Source organism: Hylobates moloch, unplaced genomic scaffold (genome assembly GCF_009828535.3).
Source record: "Hylobates moloch isolate HMO894 unplaced genomic scaffold, HMol_V3 SCAFFOLD_12, whole genome shotgun sequence".
NCBI classification, from domain to species: domain Eukaryota; kingdom Metazoa; phylum Chordata; class Mammalia; order Primates; family Hylobatidae; genus Hylobates; species Hylobates moloch.
In genome coordinates, this window is record NW_026652287.1 from 13672495 (window position 1) to 13697574 (window position 25080).

The window sequence follows — 25080 nt, forward strand, 5'->3', positions numbered from 1 at the left end:
TCGAATTTTGCTGTCATCACGTGACTTACTTAAGCCACCTCTCTCTTGGCCTCAAGCTTTTTCATTGCAAAAATAACAACATCCACTTCCCAGAATGTTGTGGGATTAAATGGGATTGGCTGCAGGGATGGAGCATGTGACCCAGGCCTGGCCAATCAAAGCACTGATTTCTTGACCTGCCCTTGGCCCAGGGATGATCATATGATCAGGCTGGTCCAATAAGAATGACTCTCTGGAATGAGGCGCAGGGTGCTGTGGTTCACGCCTGTAATCCCAGCACTTTGGGAGGCCGAGGCAGGCGGATGACTTGAGGTCAGGAGTTCCAGACCAGCCTGGCCAACATGGTGAAACCCTGTCTCTACTAAAAATGCAAAAATTAGCTGGGCGTGGGAGTGGGCGCTTGTAGTCCCAGCTACTCGGGAGGCTGAGGCAGGAGAATCGATCGCTTAAATCTGGGAGGCAGAGCTTTCAGTGAACAGCGATAGCTCCACTGCACTCCAGCCTGGGCCACAAAATGTGAGACTCTGTCTGAAAAAATAAATAAATAAATAAAGAATGACTACCCAAAGTAGCAGATGCTGTGGGAAAAGACTGGCTTTTCTCCCTCAGGACTGGAATGTGGATGTGGAACTGTAGTGACTGCAGCTACCTTGTGGCCCCAGTGAGAGGACATGGGGGCATGGAGGGCTGACAGCGTGGGAAGCGGGGGCAACAGAGAGAGTAGGAATGAAGCCACCACTGCAGGGCCATGTCAGATGGAGGGAAACAATTCTGTTGGTATCATTAGTGCCCCAAATCCGGCTGTACCAGCAAGCAGCTCTTACCCCAGACTTCTCAGCTATGTACACCAATAAATACCCCTTATGGCTTAAATTAGTTTGAGTTGGGTCTCCTGGCACTTACCACAGCAGCCCTTCTCCCTCCCGCCCTACAGTCAGGGATCTGTGTTCCTGGCAGCATCCTAACCTGTGACAGCCACAGCACTGTTAACTGCCCTCAGAGCTGCTAGGCCTCTTTCCTCCTACCTAACAGAACCTTGTTTTGTTCAGGCAGCAATGTTCCTGGCCTCAGAAGATGTTGATCCAAGCCGGTCATGACCATCCTTTTCCCTTTTGCCAGAAATTGGTCTCAGGGTAGGCATGTGACCCACTTTTGGCCAATGAGATAGAAACAGAAGTCTGCTGGGAGCTTCTGGAAGATATCCTGCTCACTGATAAAAGCAGCTAGGGGAGAATACCTTTTCATGACTTCCTTCTATTCCCATACATTGTCATATGAGGATGAGATGCCCGGAGCTGCTGCAGCCATCTTGCAACCATGAGGATAGATTGTGACTATGTACACTTGTCAGAGATGGCAGAGAAAAAAATGGAAATATCCGGGGCTCTTGGTGGCATAACAGCTGAAAAAAACAACTCCGTATCTACTTACCTGTAAACTTTTTGTGAAGTTAGAAAACAGCTATTTATATCATTTAAGCCACTATTCATCAAGTAACATTACTTTAAGCCACGCATTGCTAACTGATGTTGTATATCTAGGTGGTATTACATTTAGTTCCTCATTAAAAGAACCACACAAGGCTAAGAACGTCAGCTCCTTTATTATTATTATTATTAATTATTTACTGTTATTTCCCCCTAAACAACAGCATAACTCAAATAACAATGACACACACGTCCCGCCCATATACACGATACCACTAGCCTATCTGTCAGGCTATCTGGCCTTTGCTTGGTTCCTGATGGAGCTGTCTGGAGACAGCTCCCTCTGTAAAAATCCCGACTGAAACATAGGGGACAGAAGAAAGGGGGGACCTTGGCCAGATCATAAACTGAGAGGCTCCCAGAGTCCTTAGGGAGTGCTAACTTGGAAACCTTGGGAACGTGCTGGAAACATCTGGGCAGAGGGCAGAAGGCACTGTTTGTTTTTATGTGGTTGATGGATAAATTCCATATGGGGATATAAGACTTGTATATCACCCTTTATAGGCCAGGCATGTGGAAGCACAGTGGGGTTAGCTACTGGGTTTCATTAACCAAACCATGCGGCACGGTTTGGGAGCCATGGGAATTGGGAGCCCAGAGTAGGAACCCGGGTGATGGGGGAGGTCCCCAGAGAAAAGTAACCCTTGCATTTGCTGCAAGGTAAGATGCAATGTGAAATGTTAAGTCCCCTTTTATGTGTTTTGCAACTATAGAATGTGCAACATTTTCATCAAGATAGAAAAGGTAAAGAAAGAAAAACTAGTATTTTGGCCTAACGCAACCAAGCATGATTTGCCAATTGCGCTATCTTGTGGACAAATCTACCACTACACTATCCAGGGAATCCGTGGTCAGTCCCCACCCCCGCACCCCCTAACATTTTACTTGCACTAAATCTGAGTTCAGCTAAAGTAATGTATCCTGGAATCAGAGAAGCCCTAGGGTTGGGGACAAAACAAGGATGGGCTAGTACTGGCATCTCAGGTACAGGTGACTTCCTGGCTGTCCTGGGGAAGCTCATTGTTGAAACTGCTCTCTCCAAATGTTGAGTAAGGAGGGACCTGGGGAGCTTCGATGATCAACAGACCCTCTGGGGAAAGTGAGGCAAATACTGTCACAGGATCCACCTCTGCAGGAAGCCTAGGAGAAACACACGATTTTATTCATTTATTATTGTTAATATAGCTTAAACATTCTTTTATTCACTTGAGAGGAAATATTTTTGATAAGAGCTTAGGCTTTGGGGACATACAATGTTGGGTTTGAATCCTGGCTCTACCCCTTTCTAGCTGTGTAGTCTTGGGAAGATTATTCAATTGCTCTGAGCTTGTTTTCTCATCTGCAAAATGAGGATAATAATACCGAACTTGTAGAGTATTTGAACTTCAGAATCTGAGTATGCTTTACAAATGGTAAAATGCTGTTTGAACAGCAGTTCTTAACTTAAAAGAGAGCTGTGGCCCACATATTTGGTCCCAGGTTGAAGTCATCACCTTAATACCCACTACTGACCACAATTACTAGCAGAAATGGCACCATTACCATCCCTTTATAGAGCACACGTAAGGTGTTATGCATAGCAGGCAACACATTTTCATCTGACATGTGCTTGCTGGAGAGTGCTTCACTACAAAATGCATTAATGGTGATGCAAGCACTAGGTACCTTGGCAGATAAAAGGGGCCAAGCTGGCCACATGTAGATTTCAGATGGCGACATACTTGATGGTATTCAAAATAGGCCTTGATTTTGTTCATACCCTAAGTATCTCTGATGTGGTTTGGCTGTGTCCACCCAGATCTCATCTTGAATTGTAGCTCCTGTAATTCCCATGTGTTGTGGGAGGGGCCTGATGGGAGATAATTGAATCATGGGTAGGAGGCCGTTTCCTCCATACTGTTCTCATGGTAGGGAATAAGTCTCACAAGATCTGATGGTTTTATAAGATTTTTTGCTTGGTTCTCATTTTCTCTCTTGTCTGCTGCCATGTAAGACGTGCCTTTCACCTTCTGCCATGATTGTCAGGCCTCCCCAGCCACGTGGAACTGTGAGTCCATTAAACCTCTTTTATATATATATATATAAATTACGTAGTCTCAGGTATGTCCTTATCAGCAGTGTGAAAACAGACTAATACAATCACTTAGCAGATCATTATTATCTTGTTCCTCTTCCTTTTTTTTTTGAGACAGAGTCTCAGTCTGTCACCCAGGCTGGAGTGCAGTGGCATGATCTCAGCTCACTGCAAGCTCTGCCTCCCAGGTTCAAGCAATTCTCCTCCTGCCTCAGCCTCCTGAGTAGCTTGGATTACAGACACCCACCACCATGCCTGGCTAATTTTTGTACTTTTAATAGAGATGGGGTTTCACCATGTTGGCCAGGCTGGTCTCAAACTCCTGACCTCGTTCATGATCCACCCACCTCGGCCTCCCAAAGTGCTGAGAAAACAGGCGTGAGCCACCGAGCCCAGCCAATTATCTTGTTCTTAAAACTCAATTATAGACAATACCTGGTTGGAGTATTATAAGAGGATGATTAAGAGGTAAGAATTAATATGCCCATTCTACAGATCACTAAACAGAGACTTGGGGGAAATCAAATGACAAGCTTAGTGAGAAAGCATCGAAGATAGAATTTCTAAACCTAAATCTGGTCCAAATTCTAATAAGGTATTTTTATGATTTTTGGATTGCTTTGGGTGACTGAGACTATTGAGAATTTGGTTTCTTCAACAAACTATTAAAACTGTGAGGACATATTAGTGGTCTCATTGGAGTGCCATTTTTTTTTTTAATCATGAAATCCATGGCCTTCTGAGTGCTTTCTATGTGCCAGGTACTTTAGCTGAGTCATATCATTTTGGTATTAACAATAATCCCGCCAGGCAGATTCCATTGCTATCCCCATCTTACAGATGAGGAAATTGAGGCTCAGAGAACCCAAGGTCGCTCAGCTGGCAAATGGCAGATAGGAACTGGAATCAGAATCCTGGTCTCCAAACTCAGCGTATCTGATCGTGATGCTCTCCTGCCTCCCCCAGCACCAGACATTTGAAAGAAGGACTATGGCAGGAAGGCCCGGAAGTTCAATCAAAATCTTTCCACTGGTCCATGCTGGCTCTGCCTATTATAAATACAAGGGTCTTGATGAAAGAACCAAGGCATGAGGTAAGCCCGTTCCTGATCATGGGCAGGACTCTTTCTGGAGGGGCTGGGGAGTCTTTCTTTCTTTCTTTCTTTCTTTCTTTCTTTCTTTCTTTCTTTCTTTCTTTCTCTTTCTTTCTTTCTCTTTTTGTGGGTGCAGCAACCTGTAGCCACATAAGCCATATCTTCCCAGGAGATTCCTTGCCAAATTGGAACCATGGAGATGAACAAGGGTGCTTCTGGGAAGCCCATTTGGAAGAAAAAGAGGGAACTAGAAAGCTGCCAAGTCAAGACTTTGAAGCGGAGACAAAGTCAAAAGTTTAGACCTCCCTCCAAATGCTGGGGATGGGCTGACTGTTTAACCATGTGCACACCAACCCAATGCACACCAGGTACAGTGTCACAGCGTGGCTGTGGCCTAGAGCATGAGTTTTGCAGGCAGGCCGACCTGCATTCAAATTCGGACTCTTCCTGACCACACAACCTGGGGCTGGTGATCTTGCCTCTCTGAACCTATTTCTTTGCAGAAAAAAGGGGGCAATAATAGTACCCACCTCTTAAGGTGGAGTGAGAATTATGTTGCGGTCATTGGCCTTACATGTTGGCATCTTGACAGCAAGATGGAGTATCATACAAATTGCAGGATCATTGAACCACAGAGTATCAGGGCCCCAAAGCATCTTCCTGATTGTCTATGACAATGCTGTCACATCGCTTATGGGGAAACTGAGGCTCAGAGAGACACACATGTCCAAGGTCTTTCACCAGGTGACTTCCATGTTGAACCCACTTGGTGGGAAAGTAATTCCTCTTCAATTATCTTTCAATGCTTCTACTTACATCTGAAGGAATGTCTCTGCTAAGTACTAATATGCCTTTAACACCTGTAGCCTCTATCACTTGCTACCTTCCCTTTTTAACAATGAGAAAGCTGAGGCCCTTAGGCAGGCAATATTATCTAGTTAGAATTTAACCACAGTTTGCTTTCATTGGATTTATTTCATGATTGCCTTCCTCAGTGAACATTTTAGTGATGAGAATTTAACTTTATCAAAAATGAGATGATCTAAAAGAAAAAAAAAACCTTTAGTAAATCATGGTACAGCAATGTAAGCATATAAGGCAAAAAATAGTGAAGATAGGATGTGAATGACGGTATTGCAAATGACTGTAATTTGGTTTCCCCTAACCAAATAGGAAGATCATGGATTTTGAAAGCTGAGACCCAAGACCTCTCCCTCTCCTCCTTATTCAGTCCAAATGGGGCTTGTCACACAGAGATGGATGTGTTGGGATGAATTTCCTTGCCATGGTTAAGGCAAACAGCTGCAGCATCCTGCCTAGGTGGAAATCTCCAAGCATCTCAGCCTCGCTGAAGGAATCTCCCTGTCCTCTAATGACTGGAGTTTTCCCTGGGAGAGGAGGCAACGAGGCCTCCTGAGATTGGTCCAGAGGTGTCCCAGGCTCCAGTTCGACTCCTTGGTGTCTAGAGTCTGGGCAGAGCCAGGAGCTCCCAGGAGTCCCAGCTGCTGGAGTGTGAGTCCAGCCTTGTGAAGCCTTTTCATAATATTAATTCCCATGGACCAAGCCCTGAGTCTGTATTCCACGCTTAATGCGTTATACACATCCTCTCACTCCCATCACAACCCCTCCATGCAGGGATGCGGGTATGGAAGGTCAGAGCAGTTAAGCAAGTTGCCCCAAGTTACCCACTCACTTTCTCATGGAGCCAGGACTGCCTGCACCTGGAGCTGAGATTCAAAATAGTTAGCAACTGGTGCAGCTGGGCACTGACCATTCAGAAGGGATGGGTGCATGTCATAGTGATGGAGGAGGGTCCTGGGACCCTTTAGTTGTTGGAAGGTGGAGAGGTTTAGAGGGTCCTGGGGACAGGATCAGAGTGACTGGGGTTGGCTAGGGAGGGCTCAGGTCAATAGCTAGCCAATATTCAGGGGTCCCCATCCCCCGGATCATGGACCGGCACCCATCTGTGGCCTATTAGGAACCAGGCCTCACATCAGGAGGTGAGCAGCAGTTCAGCCAGCATTACTGCCTGAGCTCCGCCTCCTGTCAGATCAGCAGTGGCATTAGATTCTCATAGGAGCTTGAACCCTATTGTGAACTGTGCATGCGAGGGATCTAGGTTGCATGCTTCTTATGAGAATCTAATGCCCGATGATCTGAGGTGGAACAGTTTCATTCCCCAGTCCATGGAAAAATTGCCTTCTACGAAACTGGTCCCTGGTGCCAAAAAGGTTGGGGACCGCTGAATATTTTAACGACTAGCCCAGCTCAGCAGCTGAGCACCAACCTGGAGCAATTTCAGGCATTTCTCTTCAGGTTACTTCCAGCAAGCTATCTCCCTAAGGCCTTGGAGCATGTGAAACACACACACACACACACACACACACACACACACACACACACACCCCTTTTAAGATGATTAATTCACTTCTTTCTTACTCAGTCCCTTTTACAGCTATGCCCTGCTTGTGACTCCACCCTGAGACCTCTTTTGAGCCTTGACATCAGCTTCCCCCCACCACCTTCCTTCCTCTCCCTCAGCAATGTTTAATCTGCTTGCTGTACCAGGGGCACGGAGATGCCAGGCAAGCCAGCGAACACGAAGAACAAATGGTTCGGCGTTTGCCTTATCAGGAAGTGTCCACAGGCTTCCAAGAACTGCAGAGGCTCTGGGAGGGCCAGAGACAGACCCGTGGGGGAAGAGACAGGAATGTAGAATCCCAAAGCTGGAAGAAGCCTCAGAATTCAGCTAGTGGGATCTCTCTATACACAGAACTTCTTTGCAAAGGCTGATGGAAAAGTTAAGAGTCAACAATAACAATAGTAATAATGAACTGCCGCTTATGAGGACCTGTGCCGGGCCATGACCTCATGTCACTTTCAGCCAGGAACTCTGCAAGGCTGGAATCAGCATCCCTTTCACAGATGAGGAAACAGCATTCCTTGCTCAAGGACTGAGCGTGGAACTCAGAGGTCAGGGATCTATTCTGGGCCCTTTCTAGTTGTAAAGACCTTGGGTATGTCCCTTCACCTGTGGGAGACTTAGTTTCCCCGTATTGCAAGGAGGGTCATGTCTCTTCTCCCCGATGCACACTTTTGCTGCAAAGGCTAAATGCAACAATGGCTTGGAAAAGAGTTTAGGGGCCAGGCGCAGTGACTCACACCTGTAATCCTAGCACTTTGGGAGGCAGAGGCGGATAGATCACTTGAAGTCAGGAGATGGAGACCAGGCTGGCCAAACATGGTGAAACCCTGTCTCTACTAAAAATACAAAAATTAGCCAGGCATGGTGGTGTGCACCTGTAATCCCAGCTACTTGGGAGGTTGAGGCAGAAGAATTGCTTGAACCCAGGGGGTGGAGTTTGCAGTGAGTTGAGATCACGCCACTGCACTCCAGCCTGGGCAACAGAGTGAGACTCCATCTCAAAAAAAAAAAAAAAAAGAGAGAGAGAGAGTTTAGGGGCCAGAAACGCACATAGTGGAGTGACGCTGATTGCTGATTAGAGAGAAGGTATGTATGAAGCACCTGGCAGTTGTTTAAGTGCAGCCATCGTGACCACACTGTGCAACTCTTCTCCCTATAGGTACTGCCAGTTAGGTAGTAACTGGTGGCTTTGGTTCATGCCCTCAGCCTGATTGTCTTTGGCTGCTCTCATGGTTCCCCCAGGCTCCCTTTCCCTGTTAAACATGAATCCCCTCTACTACCTCCCCTCAGCAAAATAGCTCTTCCTCTGTCCCAATGTCTCAGCCTCCAAACCTCTCTGGGTAGTATGCACGCTCTCAGGACACTTTCCAACTTCATTTTTGTGGATGCTCTAGAGAAGGTGCTCATTCTCCTGGCAGGGCAGAGGCTGAGCAAGCAGCCTGCAAGATATTCTGCTGGGGCATTTTGGGAATCAGGGGATGGTCTTTCTGGATGGTGACGGGGTCCTCCCTCAGCTATGCCCCGTGGGTAGGAGCTGTGCGATTGTGGACAAGTCATTGTCTTGCTTGCCCTCAGATGCTTAGTCTATAAAAGGGGGTTGTTCCCCGGGTGCAGTGGCTCAAGCCTCTAATCCCAACACTTTGAGAGGCTGAGGTGGGTGGATCGCTTGAGCCCAGGAGTTCAAGACCAGTGTGGGCAACATGGTGAAACCCCATCTCTATTAAACAAATACAAAAAATTAGCTGGACATGGTGGCACATGCCTGTAATCCCAACTACTCGGGAGGCTGAGGCACACGGATCACTTGAACCCAGGAGGTGGAGGTTGCAGTGAGCTGGGATCACACCACTGCACTCCAGACTGGGTGACAGAGCAAGACTCGGTCTCGAGATAAATAAATAAATAATAAATAAATAAAATGGGGTTTTTAATACCCACCTCACAGGGCACCGAGCAGATGAGATGATGCAATCTATGTGCTCCCCCTTCTGGGACCCTATTACAGGTCTGCTGGGACATTTTCTCCTCGTTAGGTGTGAGGGTTCAATTCCCTGCCCTAAGGAGGTGTCTTAAAAGAGAGATGCCCAAGAGGGAGAAACCCCAGATCATGGGTCCCAGGTGTGCCCCCTCCTCCACTCCCACCCTGAACTCCATGACTCCAGGTTACTTACTGGATTTTCTTTGTGAAGTTCTTAGAAACGATGCCACCTTCTTGCTGTTTCTCTTCGTGTTTGCCTGGAAGGAAGAGAAGTGTGGCGTGTCAGCATCTATGTTCCTTGGGCATCCTTCAGGACTGAGGCTTGGGTTCAAATCCTGGCCCTGGACCTGCCTTGCTGTGTGGCTTACGCCTACCCTAGAGACTCCAGTTATCTGAGCCTCAAGGACCTTGTCTGCCATACAGACCCACTTAAGTCCACTTCCAAGGCTGGCTATGAAGGTGAAATAAGATAATTGATGGAAAGGAGGCGTAGACCGTGGTTTGCAGGTAATTAAGGGTTAGTCTGAGGAAATCACAGAAACTGGGCCATGTGTTGTACCAAATCTTCCAAGTCTCCCACGTGACTCCTCTTCTCTAACCTGCCAGTAGAACCCTGGGGCTGATGTCCCAGACTGGGTGGCAGGCTTGAAGCAGGGTCACGTGCTGAGGGCGACTCTGCCATGTAGCTTGCTTTATAGCCAGCAGAGAGCTTTCCTAACTCTGAGCCCAGACGTCATTCTCCGTTTGTTTCCGACATGGAAACTGAGGCCTGGTGTTGGATCCAGGGTCGCCTAGCAGGTCCCTGGTGGCTCTGAGCTTTGAATCAGCTCTCACTGAGTCTAGGCCAGGTTCTAGGGCTTGATGTCCCTCTGCTCTTGAATTCCTGTCTGCTCCAGCTCCCGCTTAGCTCTTTAAGCCACGTTATCTGTACCCAGTAGTGAAAGCACAGCCTGGAAAAAGAATGCTTCAATCTGCCAAAAACACCCAGCTTTTCCTAAGGGCACTGTGGATGTGAAATTCCACCAGCCCTCTTGCCTCTTAACCTGTGGTAAGAGAGGGCTTCCCAACCCCCTTAGGGAGGAAAAAGATGAAATTACAAGAAGACTTGGGAGTAAACTGGTTTTGATCTTGTAATGTATATAGCACATTCTGATTCTCTCGGCTGCTCCTCATTCTTTTTTTCTTTAATAGAGAGAGTGTCTGTAGTTTCTTTTTAAACAAACAAGATTATTACAACACTGGGGCCATTCGGCTGTTACTTTTCACTCCTCATTAGTGGGGACACCTTCTGGAGGCAAGAACTCTCATTTACATAGGGAGGTGCTTCTGAGGGGCCTGGAAATCTAGAATGTAAACAACTTTGTTGAATAGAGCAGTCCAAATTTTTTTAAACTGACAACTTATAGCTAATTACTTTTAATTATTTCTTTGTTAATAGCTTTTTTTGTGCTTTAAGATAATGCATGTGTATGTTAGAAAATGCAGAAAATAGGCTGGGCATAGTGGCTCACTCCTATAATGTCTGCACTTTGGGAGACTGAGACAGGAGGATCACTCGAGGCCAGGGGTTTGAGACCAGCCTGGACAACATAGAGAGGCGCTGTTTCTAAAAAATAATAATAATAATAGGCAGGGCCTGGTGACTTATGCCTGTAATCCCAGCACTTTGGGAGGCCGAGGCAGGTGGATCACGAGGTCAAGAGATCAAGACCATCCTGGCCAACATGATGAAACTCCGTCTCTACCAAAAATACAAAATTTAGCTGGACATGGTGGCACGTGCCTATAGTCCCAGCTACTTGGGAGGCTGAGGCAGGAGAATTGCTTGAACCCAGAAGGCAGAGGTTGCAGTGAGGCGAGATCGCGCCACTGCACTCCAGCCCAGCAACAGGGTGAGATTCTGTCTCAAAATAATAATAATAATTACTATGATTATTATTATCCAGGTGTGATGGTGCATGCCTGTAGTCCCAGCTATCTGGGAGGCTGTGGTGGGAAGATTGCTTGAGCCCAGGAGTTTGAGGTTACAGTAAGCTGTAATGCACCACTGCACTCCAGCCTGGGCAACAGAGTGAGATCTGGTCTCTAAATTTAAAAACAACAACAATAACAGAAGAAAAAATTAAAAAAAAGAAAAAAGCCATCAAAACTACCCATAATCCTGTCACCCCAAGGAAGCTACTAATAATATCTTTTATATGTTCTGACTTTTCTATGTTTCTCAGAATGTGTGAATGTTACATAGTATCCATGTATATCGGTATTCTATCAAATGGGATAGTTCTCTGCATTATGTTTGGAACTTATTTTTCTCTCTCGCTAACACATTATAATTACTTTTCCATATTACCAAATACTCTTTGACAACATAATTTTTAATGGCTGCAGTGTTCTATTGAGGAATATATAAGAGCTAATTTAACCAATCCCCTCCTTTGGGGCCCTGAAGAGTTTCCAACATTGGAGAGAACTTCACGGCCCTGAACATTCTTGTACCTAGAGCTTCACACCGGGCCCTATGACTTCTTTAGGATTAACTGAGGACTAATGCAACTTCCAGAATTTCTAAGGCTTAATCTATATTGCTAAATTGCTCTCAGGAAAAGAAATTCATTTTAAACTGGAGTGTCTGGCTAACCAGAACATGCTCTCCTGTGAATGTGTGGCCGCTTGAAGAGTCTGTCCTGTGCTGCCAACTCCGTGTCCACCAACTGCCTGGCTCTAGCACAGGCCTGTGCCCAGAAGAGCACTGTCTGTTCTTTGGTACCCTCCCCATAGCCAGGGCGCCGGGAGACCTGCTGCCCCTGGGGACAGGCCAGTGCCTCTGACTCAGCCCTTTGGCATCCTAGAATCCTCCTGCATGCTGGTGTCTGGGAATAAAAACTGATAATATAAATAACAATAGCAAAGTAATATAGTGCTTCCTTGGTGTCAGCCACTGTTCTAAGCACCTTATCTATATCAACTCCTTTAATTTTGGCAACAACCTTAAATAATAATAGTAAAATAATAATATAAGCAGGCACTTTCATTATTGTCATTTTGTAGATAGGAAACCTGAAGTTCAGAGAGGTTAAGTGCTGTACCCAAGGTCACACAGTTTGGAAGTGACTGGTGCAAAGATTCAAAAGCAGGCAGACAGGTTCTGGAATACTGGGTTTTGGACTTAAGTCTCTACTCTGACATTTCCTGGCACATCTCTAAGTTTCTCTGAGCCTCAGTTTATTCTTCTCTGAAATGGGAATGATGACATCTATCTTACTGGGTTACTGTAGGAAGCAAATGAAAGCGAGTCACAGAATGGCTTTGGAAGTTGTAAAAGTACCATGTGAAGGTAAACACTTGTGGTTTATTTTGATGTTTGGGGAAAGGACTGCTCCTCAGAAGCTAGGTGCCTCTGTCTGCTCTGAAAATAGGGTTTTGGGGTGAGGGAAGGGAGGATCTCTGAGCAGGGAAAGCTCCAAGATTTCCAAAAGAGGGGCCTGGAGGTGGGGTTAACCTCGTTTAAAGAGAGTATTGCTAGGAGGATCATCTTGAAACTCAATTTGCTTATCATTTGCCTACTTAGATTGGGGCAGCTTAAGGATTATGAGTGATTTTTAATTTCTTATTTTGCTTTCCTAACTACATATTCTATCATGAAGACATTTTATTTTCGTAAACTGAAAAAAGTAATTATTATGATTTTTAGAAATACATCCAGAAGCTAGGAGAAGTCAGAGACCCCTTGCAGACATGCTTTTTTCAACATGCCTCAGAGAAATGTGGGTGGAACACTATTGGCCCAGCTAAAGAAAGAAAGTGCTGTTTCCAGGGAAGGCAGAGGCCCTGGGACTAAGGAGAAGGGGTGGAAATAAGGCCTTGGGGTTTTCCAGTCTCTATCTTAGCCAGGGTCTGGCCCAGTGGCCCATGAAGGGAACATTTCTTGGCTGGTGGTTGCAGGATGGGGGCAGGGGAATCTGAGGCTTGCTGGAAATTGTCTAGTCCAGCATTTTCCAAACACTTCCTTGAATGAGACACTCATACGTGGTCAGATAAGATAGAGCTGCCTCTTAGAGATTCATAAACTACATGAGTGACTTAAAGGCTCTGATAAGTCCTGCAGTGAGAAGACCTGTTTATAATTTTGTTTTTACTGGTACCATACAAGACCTTGAACTCTCCTGCTCCTGTTTCTAGATGCCTAGTAACAGCTTGAAGTACATTGGTAAATTCTGATCTTGTCTACCTCTTCATAAGACCAACAGTAAAACTGAGGTTCCAGAGGCTGTGCGATTTGCTCAGGGCCACACCGCCAGAAGTAGATCCAGCCATCCTGACTCAGAACCAGCCAGAGAGGCCTGACATTGAATGTCAGACACTGCCAGGGAGAAGTGGGTGATCTCAGGTGAGTGACTTTCTCTGGGCCTCGGCTTCCTTACCTGTATAATGGGGTTAAGAAACCTACCCACACTTCCTAGGAGGTCCTTGTGAGGAGCCACTGAGCCACCACATGTAGGCCTTTCGCACGTGCTTGTGGAGGAACGGATTTGTCATTTTGTGGTATAGGGTGGGAAATTGGATCTGACTTCCAACTTCCTTTGAAAATTGCTTTTTATTTATTTTTATTTTTTATTTTTTATTTTTGAGACAGAATTTCTTTCTTGTTGCCCAGGCTGGAATGCAGTGGCACGGTCTCAGCTCACTGCAACCTCCACCTCCCGGGTTCAAGCGATTCTCCTGCCTCAGACTCCTGAGTAGCTGGGATTACAGGCACTCGCCACCACGCCTGGCTAATTTTTGTATTTTTAGTAGAACGGGATTTCACCATGTTGACCAGACTGGGGGTCTCAGACTCCTGACCTTAAGTGATCCTCCCGTCTTGGCCCCCCAAAATGCTGGGATTACAGGCATGAGCCACCGCACCCGGCCCGAAAGTTCCCTCTTAAATAGAGCTCCTGATATCAATTTTATTTTTAAACCCCTTTTATGAAAGCCCTTGTATGGACTCTCAGGGAATTTGGATTCTGTCTAGCCGATGTCCCTAATTGCACATCTGAAAAGCTTTGTCTTTGTCTTATTTAAGCTCCCAATGACCCCATTTTACAGACGTGGAAATTGAGACTGCGTGACTCACCCAAAGCCTCTGGATTAGTAAGATACTTAGCTGAGATCTCAACGTGGAGCTGCCAGACCCCACCTGTTATGAAGCACCTACAAAAGAGGATGGTGAAAAGCCCTCCAGGCTGGACAGAGGGTCTCCTAGACAGGCTACAGGGTGGGGTAGACCCTTGGACTTGGGCTGGAAGCATCTAAGACCCTAATTAAAACGAGGACAGAAGGAATGGTGATAATCGTTCTGTTTACAGAGTGCCAGGCAAGCACTATTATTAGCTCCATTTTATAGACCCTCTGCATATATTATCATAGATAGTCTGCATATGTTTAATCTTTCCTACACTCTTGCAGGACAGATATTATTATGGTCCCCATTCTGCAAATAGGAGAAATGAGGCTCAGAGGGATGAAAAGACTTTCTCGTCCACATCCACCATGCTAGTGAACAGCAGTGCTGGGATCTGAACCCAGGTTTCAAAGAACATCTATTATTCATTATTTATTGGGGCCTTCCTGGATGCCTGGCACTGTAACAACAACGACGGCAATAATAATACTAATTCCTTGTGTTCCAGGTCATAGAAATGTGAAAGGAAAATAAATCTTGGGGCCCCCAAATCACTAAGCTAAAGGGAAAAGTCAAGCTGGGAACTGTTTAGGGCCAACCTACCCCCCATTCTATTCAAAGTCAGCCCGCTGCTTACTGACGTAGATGCATATCTGCTTGCCTTCTTTGGAAAGGCTAATCAGAAACTCAAAAGAATGTGACCATTTGTCTCTCACCTACCTGTGGCCTGGAAAACCCCTCCCTGCTTCAAGTCTTACTGCCTTTGCTTCAAGGTGTCCTGCCTTTCCAGATCGAACCAGTGTACTTCTTACATATATTGATTGATGTCTCAGGTCTCTCTAAAATATATAAAATTCAGCTGTGCCCAGACCACTTTGGACATGTGACAAGAGGACTTCCTGAGGCTGTGTCATGGGCGTGTCCTCAACCTTGGCAAAATAAACTTCCTAAATGAACTGAGATCTGTCTCAGATTTTCTGGGTTCACAGGTGTGTACATATTTTACAGCATCGCCTCACTTAAAACAACAATCCTTATGGTACAACCATTTGAACCCTAATTTCCAGATGAGGAAACAAAACAGAAGCACAAAGTGAAGTAATCTGCACATCCTGCTGGTTAGAGTTGGAGCCAGTTTTGGAACTCGTGCCCTGCCCCCCAGCCAACTCAGAGATCTGGCTGACCCTGTCATCAGCACGTGGCCCCAGTGTGTCTCCCGGCCCACCACACCCGCTGGAGCCTCTGATGTTTATAATTCTACCATGACTGGCTTGAAACTCCCCCTGAACGCTGCTGGGGCTTGTTCCTGCCCAGCCTGTGTTTGCAGTGGCTTTGACTGATTTTCTGGAAGGCAAGCCTCTGCCGGGAACACATTCTTTTTAATGGAGCGTTAATCAGGAGGGAAGGAAAAGAAAGATTTTTCTACTGCCCAGCTTAACAGGGGCTGAGCTTCCTGTCTTCTCTCATTTTTTCCCCCTAGTATGTTTATTTCTCCCAGGGTGGGATGTGGCAGTGAGAGCCCTAGGCCTAACGCTGTGGATAGGCCCAGTCCCTACTCCAGTCCTATTGCTGACTCATGGCACGACTGTGAACGAGTCCCACCTAGGCCTCAGCCTCCTCAGCTGCAAGATGGGCCTAGACACAGCTTCTCTTTTGGAGAAGACGTATAAGAATGTCAGCCCAGCCCTTGACACCTAGTAGGTGCTCAGTAAATCATCACTTCTTCTTTCTGGCCTCCTAATTCCCAGACAGCCTGGGTCTGAATCCTTGGTGGCCTTGAACAAGTTACTTTAATCTCTCTGTGCTTCAGTTTCCTCATCTGAAAAAAAGAAGATAAACAGTACCCACCTCCTCTGGTTGTTATATTAGCGGAGATAGTATAGGCAACAGCATTTAGCAAAGTGCTGAGCGAATAGTTAGCATTCAGAGTTACCAGTTAGTGTTATTACAATTACTGGTAAGCCTCAGTTTCCCTGTCTGGGACAAGGAGAGGTGTTTCACTGGAAACCAGTTGTGGTTATTAACACTATCATTGTTCAGCCTTAACGTGCACTTCTAGACTCTGTGTTGTGATGCTGGAGTGCACAAAATCCCGTTTCTTCTTTGTTTTTTAATTCTTTGATATCTGCTTAACCTATTCTTTATATTAAATGCCGTCTGTCAAAATATCCAACATGGTTTCTATTTTCCTGTCTGTACCCTGATTGATCAGCACTCAGAGGCCCCAATAGCTGAGTCAGGCAGGTTAAGATCTCTGCTGGGAGCCGGGAGAGAAGTTTTCCATAAAGATAACTTTGCGGGCTGCATTCCTGAGCCCTGAGGTCACCTGTGTCACACTGTCCCAGCGTCTACTCTCAGGAAACTTTCTCCTGGCCATTCCCAGGGCTGAGGCCTACACCCCCGCCCCCCCATTCTCTCTCCGTCCTGCCCCTGACTTACCAGACACCTCCACATATCCATCTTTGGTCTTCACCATCAACTCCTCTGGCTTGAAGCTGTGCACATTCACACACACTTTCCAGGGCTCCCCAGGGAAGGGTGGGGGGGTCCTGCCCTCAGCAGGCACCCCAAACCTGGCGGTGGCAGTGGGGCCTCGGGGCACCATGCCCGACCTTAGGGTGCCTGGCCAGGCGGAGGAGAGACGAGGCAGAGCCCAGTCGGGCCAAGAGGCCGTCAAGTCGTCCGGGAAGGGGTCCATGCCAAAGCCATCATCCAGCAGGCGAGAGGAGAGGGGAGAGTCCCGGAAGGGGTCTCGGCGCAGGCGGCTTGGGTAGTGGCAGGAGAAGGGCATCTGACCATCAGCCATGGTGGCTGCTGAGCTCAGAGGGAAACAGAGGCTCAGAGAGACAGAACCACCTGCCCAAGGTCACACAACAAGGTGGTGTGGCTGGGCTAACTTATTCTTCAGCTTCCGAAAATGCTGCTTTCCTGCAGGGAGAAGCAGAACCAACCACTGCCAGGGACGGTTGTGTCCCCTCGGCTGGGGTCCCAGCCCCCAAAGGTACCCCCCGGGCAGGTCCAGCAGAATCCCAGAGGGTCCCCGTCCGCACTGCCTCACGACAGACCGGCAAGCCACCGTCCTTCCAGGCTGCCCAGGCTGGCAGCCAGAGCTGCTGAGGTCTAGAGCGGAGCCAGGAGCTTAATAAACCCAGGGCACGCGCGCCTAGAAACTTCTTCTGGCTCCGCCTGGGCTGCAAGCCTTCTATTTATTTGCTGCTGGAGGCTGGAGGCGGGTTTTGCAAGCGTCTCCTGTCACAAGAGTATTCGGAGGTGATGAACCAGCCCCGGAGAATCCGCGGAGGGAACAGCTGGGCTGTGGGCGGAGCTGGGAGGGGCCGCGTGCAAGTTCAGCCGGCCTCTCCGGACGCTCTCTCCTCTCCTGGCCACTCCGCTCAGCTCCGCCCTCCGCTTGCTCCGGGAGCTGGAGCCGCCCTCCCTAGCGGGGTACTAAGGCCTGGCTATTAATAACCCCGAGCCTGGCTGAGGGCTCAGGTCATCCTCTGGAAATACCTTCCCGAGAGCATGTCGTATCCTGCCTTCCCCTTGGGGACCTGCAGAAAGGGAAGAGAGAAACAGGAGCCCAGTGGATTTGAAGGATGGCCCTGGGTTGGAATCCCGACTTACAAGGTGGCCAAGCTCCTAGAGCCTCAATGCCCTAAGGGGAGAGTGGTAAAGGAAAGAAAAAAATTTTTTAATGTATATATATATATATATATATATATTCATATGACGCTTGTTAAAGTATGATAAGCAAGACTTTACTGGGCAGGGAAACTTTCTCCATAGATGTGGGGACCCCTGCAATGGGATTTTGCAGTGAGGGAGAAAGATTAGACTTGATTCCCAGCTGGTCATGGGTAAGTGTGAATTTGTAGCCAAGAAGCAGGTGGGGGGTCAGCGAATGGAAATTTACTAGGAGGAAAGTCCAGGGGTCAGAGGGATTCGGGCTTAGCTAACCTAAGAGGATTCTTGCTGAAGACAGGCCAGGGTGCTCAGACATCACCTGGAGGACGGTGGAGGATGAGGAAACTAATCAGATGTCGAGGGTGATCAGAAATCGAAGATGGGTGATTGCTGCTAAACAGACTTAGCAGAGTTCATGCCAAAACTGAATTTTTCTTTCTTTTTTTTTTTGAGATGGAGTCTCACTCTGTCCCCCAGGCTAGAGCGCAGTTGCGCCATCTCGGCTCACTGCAACCTCCGCCTCCCAGGTTCAAGCGATTCTCCTGCCTCAGCCTCCCAAGTAGCTGGAATTACAGGCACCTGCCATCGTGCCCGGCTAATTTTTGTATTTTTTAGTAGAGTTGGGTTTCACCATCTTGGCCAGGCTGGTCTTGAACTCCTGACCTCATGATCCACCTGCCTCCACCTCCCAAAGTGCTGGGATTACAGGCGTGAGCCACCTCGCCTGGCCCAAAACTGAATTTTTGTAAGGAACCTCACAGATGGGCTTAGGAGAAGATTCAGAAATCCGATGAATGTTTGGTCAAGCAAAGCATCTTTATAGGCAGTAACATTATTCCCAGGCACCTCCAGGTTGTCAGTTTTCCTCCTTATAAATGGACATAACAGTGGCCAACTCACAGATGTACCGTGAGGAATACATGAGGTAATTCTCTTTCTCTTTGTATTTTCAATTTCGAGTTATCAATTACATAATGTTTGCTATATGCCAGGCCCTGCTCTATGGGCTTTATAAATATGAATTCATTTAATCCTCACCAGCAATCCTGTAAGGTAAGAGTACCAGTATTATCCCATTTTACAGATGAGAAAACTACCAGAGAAGTGTTCATGAATAGTAGCTTCTATTATTATGATGACTGTTAATACTGATAATTATTGAAAGGTGTTATACTCAGGCAGGATGTCTGGTCTGAAACTCAAAGCCCCAAATCTAGACTTTCCTGCTCTTCCCATGCAGCTGGAAGAATGAATTCACAAATCCTCCTTTGGCCTGGAGGGCTCTTCGGCTTGGATTCTCATCTTTGATCTGTCCGCAACAGGTAGACAATTTTAGGCATGTTGTTTTCCCTCCGTGGGCTTTCGGGTCTCAGCCCTGCCTTCTTCACCAGATGAGGGTAAATTGAGGATATTAAGGAATTCAGTGAGTCATAGGTTGAGAAATTGTTTTGATATTAAACAGTGAGTGCATGAGGCAGTTTGCTAAAAATAATAATATAGAGAAAAACAATCACTGTCGCCCATTGCCTCCTGTGCATCTGCTTTTAGAGTTAGTACATTTCAGACATTACTGAGTTAAATCCTGACCCGATAGTTAAACGTCACTATTATCATCACCCCCATTTTGCAGGTGAAAAAACAGAGGTGCAGAGGCTTGGCCCTTGCACACAGATATGGAGTGGCAGAGCCTGGGTGGGAACCTGGGTTGTTCTGAATCCCGGATCTGTGCTTAACCGATAGAGACCCCTGCCCTCCTCCCTAGCTGAGAAAGAATGGTGGGGACCCCACAGCATGACATGTCCCGAGTGACTGGGCCCCCACTGGATGTGGGGTGAGCTCATCAGGCTGGAAGCTTCGGGCTGACGTCATGGCTGGGCACAGAAGCCTCAGCTCTCTCTGTAATTACAGCTGGGCGGGGCCGGCTGAGTTGGAAACCAGTTGTGGGGAGAATCACTGCATGCCGCATGACGCACTGGAGAAACCTGGCCCTGCCTGGGACCTGGGCAGGGGCTGGGGTGAGGTTTCTGAGTGGGTGGGACAGGGTGGAATGAGTTTGTGTGTGGATTTGAGTGGGTGCAGGAGTGAGTGTGTGTTTAAGCGCCGATGGCACTGTGTTTGTTTATCGGCGAGTCTGCTGGTGGTTATGTTCAGGAAGAAACTCCCCTCCTTTTCCCTTCCCAGGCCATCCCCAAACCCCTAGAGGACCCGTCTGCCTCAAACGAGGCTCAGTTGGGACCAGGGGACCTGGAAGGAGGGGAAGACTGGCGAAGGAGCAGGGAACTGAACTGTGATGACCTAATCCACCTTCTCATTTCAAGGATGAGGGGGAGGAAAGGGAGGATGCAAAGGTGGAAAATAGAAATAACAATCACTAGCATTTATGGGGCACTTGCCCCGTGCCAGCTTCTGTTCTGAGCACTATAAGTGTATGCGCCTAAACTCTTTTACTTCTCCCCACAATCCTATTAGGAAGGATTTTTATTTATTTATTTTGAGATGGAGTTTCACTCTTGTTGCACAGGCTGGAGTGCAATGGCATGATCTTGGCTCACTGCAACCTCTGCCTCCCAGGTTCAAGTGATTCTCATGCCTCAGCCTCCGGAGTAGCTGGGATTACAGGCACCTGCCACCACGCCTGGCTAATTTTTGTATTTTTAGTAGAGATGGGTTTTCACCCTGTTTGTCAGGCTGGTCTCAAACTCCTGACCTCAGGAGATCCACCCACCTCGGCCTCCCAAAGTGCTGGGATTACAGGCATGAGCCACCATGCCCATCAGGAAGGATGTTTTATTAAACTCATTTTAGAGATGAGGAAACTGAGGCACAGAGAGATTACCTGATATGACTATGTCAGTGGCAGAGCTGGGATTCGAACCTGGGCAGTTTGGTTCTTGTCTCATCTGCTACACTGCCTCTGAAGTCAAAGTCATGGCTCACATTTATTGAACACCAACCATGTACCCGGCCCTGTGGTCAACAGTTTTATCCATGACCTCATGGAATCCTTGTGGTTCAGAGAGGTCAAGCCACCTGCCCTGGACCACACAGCTGACCAAGGATTGGAATTCAAGCCCGGGGGCACTTGGGAGTGCACGGTAATAACCACTATGGGACAATATTGGCCAAGCCTTGCCCAGCGATCCTTCCACACTGCCTGGTGTTCTGTTCCCCCTTGGGCTCTCACTGCATTTCTGGATCCGGCCAGCCCTTCATTTCAGGAAGCTGAGGAGAGAGGCAGCTGCTCCTGCTAACTCGGCCACCTGGTGAGGAGTTGCTAACACATGAGGAAAGCAGTCACTAAACCCCATGGGCTGTCACCAGTCAGGTGAAAGAAAATATGACGCTAGGCTCAGGGGAGGCTCGGGAGAAGAAGGGGCCTCCAAGCTGGTTCTGCCAGGGAAGAAGAGACCTTAGAGGGGACTGTGGTACAGGGGAAGGATTTTAGATCCCGGGGACCAGAGCAACGTTTCTCTTGGCTGCCATCCTTGTAGAGCTTTCATACGAGGCATACCACTATTAATTCTCAAAACAGCCCAGGAGGAGGGGGAGATCACCCTGCACGCCTGAAACTGGGGCCCAGCCGCTGGGGACGGTGGTGGTCTGAAGCCACACAGGTAGTGCTGGGACCAAGTAGGACAAAGACATAGCTGCCAGATTCTGTGCCTTTTCTTTTCAATGTAGTAAGAAACAAAAGTTCCTACCCTCCCCTAGGGGGTTCTCAGCCCACAGCCCCTCCCCAGGGTCTGAAGACCCATCTGAGAGTTAGTTCCTTTGGGTGGCCCTGGATCCCAGCACATCCTCCAGAAAATAAGAAGTAAGCATGCTCATGCCTTTTTATTTCTTTTGTTTCTCAGACCCTCCTACAATGACACTAATGGAATTCCCAGCACACTTGGCTCCATGAAAGCAGGACCCTTGGGTGTCCTGTTCATAGCGGCATCCCCAGTGCCTAGAGGGTGCCTGCTGCTCTGTAGAAGCCCAGCATATCTTGGACGAGTAGCTGATGTCCTATCAGCAACCCTGGGTCTGAATTGCCTAGCTCCTGCTGGGTAGACTCCACACGCAGTAACAACATCAGAATATTAACTAATTTCTGCAGTCCACAGAGGGTGCCGGGCACCAAGGCTTCCCAAGCATGCTCTTTTTAATTTTCATCACAGCCCCCTGGAGGTTTTATACTATTATTATTCCCTTTTTACAGATGAGGAAACTGAGGCAAAAGACATGAGGTGACCTGCCTGAGGCCACGAGCTTATGGATTCTGAACCCAGGTCTGTCTGAACTTTAAGCCCAGGCCTCTTTTCTCTGCCACACACCCCAGCAAGAATGAATAAATAAACAAAATAAAACAAACAGCCTGCATTGGGTCCGTCCCTAAATGAGCCTATGCCCTCACAATCCTGGGAAAGTAACACTTATTTATTGGAGCTCTAGCTTTCTTCTATTATTTTCTCCAAAATTATTTCCAGGAATTGCCTTCCCTGACCACCTCTGCAAATAATAATGATAGCGGTAGTAATAATAATAATAAGTGCATATTTAACATTTAGCACCAATTGTAAGTGCTTTTGCATATATCAAATTATTTAATTCTCACCTGAATTGCTCTAAGGTAGGTATTATTATCCCCATTCACAGATGACAACATCAAGGCACAGAACGGTTAAATAACTTGCCCAAGGTCACGCAGCTACTAAGTGGCAAAGCTCGGATTCACGTCTAGGCAATCCGGCTCCAGAGTCTGTTCTTAACCACTATGTGATTCTGTGAATAACAACAACAAGATGACAGTAATGATACCCATCATTATTTGAGAACTATCACGTCCCAAGATCTGCTAAATGCCCTATATGTTGTGCCTCTTTTAATCCTCATAACAACCCTTGGAGGTAGAAGTCCTGTTGTTAACCACATTTTACGGTTGAACAATCTAAGGCACAGGGTCAGATCTGGGATGAATGACTGCAAAGCCTGTACCTTCAGCAGCCCAGGGAGCCTGTGCCACCTGACCCCTAGTGTATGCCCAGCCAGAGCACTGGCCTCCCAAACCCAGATCTACCGGCAGAACACAGCTGAACTTCAGGTCACTGGACCACCTCTTCCCCCACCTTCTTTTTTCTTTTTTCTTTTTTATTTTTTTTGAGACGGAGTCTCGCTCTGTCACCCAGGCTGGAGTGCAGTGGCGCGATCTCGGCTCACTGCAAGCTCCGCCTCCCGGGTTCACGCCATTCTCCTGCCCCAGCCGTGGTCTCGATCTCCTGACCTCGTGATCCGCCCGCCTCGGCCTCCCAAGTGCTGGGATTACAAGCGTGAGCCACCGCGCCCGGCTTCCCCCACCTTCTTGCTGGGCTTCTCCCTCTGAAACCTTCTTCAGCCCTTCCAAACTTTCTCAGCAGAACAAATGACACCAGGAACATGCTGACATTTGGGAGAGTGACGACTGCCTGGGAGGAGCTATCACGCATCGAGCAGAGGATCCTTACATGTTACTAATGTGAAAGCCACTTGGAGCTAGGGCAGGGGTGGGGGCCCCTCAAGCTCAATGGGAGTTCCTCTCTGCGGCAGGTGCCGCCAACAGAAGGGAGTCCGGGCTCAGCTATGGGACGGAAAGGATCATCCTGCCTTCTCTCCACCCATCCTCAAGGAGGGACATCCCCAGCCGGGCTCTCAGGGGCTATTTCTTATACCTGAGCCTAAATCAAGGCCTCTGGGATCTTTCATGGTCCAAATACTTATTCCGGGTTCAGGGAACCAATATCTCAACTAACCAGAATTTTCAGGAAGTGACCGGGCTGCTATTTCCCACTTAAGACAGACAGTAAAACATAGTGGGTAGGAACTCAACCAGATGTGGATTTTAATCCCATTAGCTCTGCTGCTCTGGGCAAGGAACTTAGTCTCTCTGAACCTCTGTCTTGTCATCTGTAAAATGGAGACGAACTCAAGACCTATCTCCCTGAGTAATTGTCAGCATAGGTTATCAGGGGAAAAGGTCTGGGAGGTGGGCATGCCCTCGATCACATTGGACCTTGCAGACTCCATTAAGAGGTTAGACTTTGTTGTGAGCACATTGAAGAACCATTGAAGTCTTTGGAGGAGGAAAGTGCTGTGATGAGAACTGAGTTCCAGGAAATCACCGTCTGCTTTTGGAGAAGATCTTATGGGGGCTTTAGGGAGACCAGCTAGGAGGCTGTTGTAGTGGTCCCAGTGAAATGGCAACCTTGGCTGGGTTGTTGGCTGAGGAGCGGTAAAGCGTAGATAAAATCATGATCTATTAAAGAAGCAGGAGCATTTTGTTTTGTTTTGTTTTGTTTTGTTTTTGAGACGGAGTCTCGCTCTGTCGCCCAGGAGTGCAGTGGCGCAATCTCGGCTCACTGCAAGCTCTGCCTCCCGGGTCATGCCATTCTCCTGCCTTAGCCTCTCCGAGTAGCTGGGACTACAGGTGCCCGCCACCACGCCCAGCTAATTTTTTTTTGTATTTTTAGTAGAGACGGGGTTTCACCTTGGTCTCGATCTCCTGACCTCGTGATCCGCCCGCCTCGGCCTCCCAAAGTGCTGGGATTACAAGCGTGAGCCACCGCGCCCGGCCAGCAGGAGCATTTTGACTGCCGATTGCGATGAGAGGGGAAGAGAAGTTTGCATCAAATGCATGTCTCGGTTTTCAGACCTTTCAACGGGGTGAATGGTGGTGTCACTCAGTGAACATGTGAGGAGGAGCAGATGCGGGGAGTGGGAGACACAGTCTGTTCATTTACTCATGGAGTCATTCATTCCATAATTGTTACGTTCTCACTTGGAAAGCACTAGCCGAGGGGCTAGAGATGAAGCAGTAAATGAGGCAAAAGTCCTTGCTTTCATGTGTATCAATAAACGGATTGTGAAAGGAAAATAAATCTTGGGGCCCTCAAATCACTAAGCTAAAGGCAAAAGTCAAGCTGTGAACAGCTGAGGGCAAACTTGCCTTCCATTCTATTCAAAGTCACCCCTCTGCTCACTGAGATAAATGCATATCTGATTGCCTCCTTTGGAGAGGCTAATCAGAAACTGGAAAGAATGCAACCATTTGTCTCTTATCTACCTATGACCTGGAAGCCCTTGCCCCACTTCCAGTTGTCCCACCTTCTCCTCTGGTTGTCCCACCTTTTCGGACTGAACCAATGTACATCTTACACATA

At 47.6% G+C, this 25080-nt stretch overlaps 1 protein-coding gene and 2 long non-coding RNA genes across 6 annotated transcripts in view; 2 read left to right on the forward strand and 1 right to left on the reverse strand.

Moving 5' to 3' along the window:
• The window catches only part of LOC131380787 (uncharacterized), a 72387-nt gene extending 58015 nt beyond the window's left edge, over positions 1 to 14372 (forward strand). Inside the window, exons 2-6 of one of the 4 annotated variants that reach the window (XR_009208985.1) lie at positions 3481 to 3534; positions 4528 to 4654; positions 4824 to 5022; positions 13297 to 13444; positions 14123 to 14372. This is a non-coding gene — a long non-coding RNA (uncharacterized LOC131380787). Of the gene's footprint in view, positions 1 to 3480; positions 3535 to 4527; positions 4655 to 4823; positions 5023 to 7097; positions 7510 to 13296; positions 13445 to 14122 lie in introns of those variants that run through there. The other 3 variants (XR_009208987.1, XR_009208986.1, XR_009208988.1) reach the window with 3 other exon arrangements.
• Positions 1585 to 17510, reverse strand: HSPB8 (heat shock protein family B (small) member 8). Its single transcript, XM_032168547.2, has 3 exons — positions 16661 to 17510; positions 9251 to 9314; positions 1585 to 2627 (listed from the first exon to the last, which is right to left on the reverse strand). The coding sequence occupies exons 1-3, from the start codon at positions 17025 to 17027 to the stop codon at positions 2468 to 2470; spliced, it is 591 nt and encodes a 196-aa protein (XP_032024438.1). The 5' UTR covers positions 17028 to 17510; the 3' UTR covers positions 1585 to 2467.
• Positions 17511 to 19842: 2332 nt separating this feature from the next.
• LOC116479724 (uncharacterized) lies at positions 19843 to 22258 on the forward strand. Its single transcript, XR_004251048.1, has 2 exons — positions 19843 to 19920; positions 21760 to 22258. It is a non-coding gene; the product is annotated as an uncharacterized LOC116479724 (long non-coding RNA).
• The last annotated feature ends 2822 nt before the right edge of the window (positions 22259 to 25080 follow it).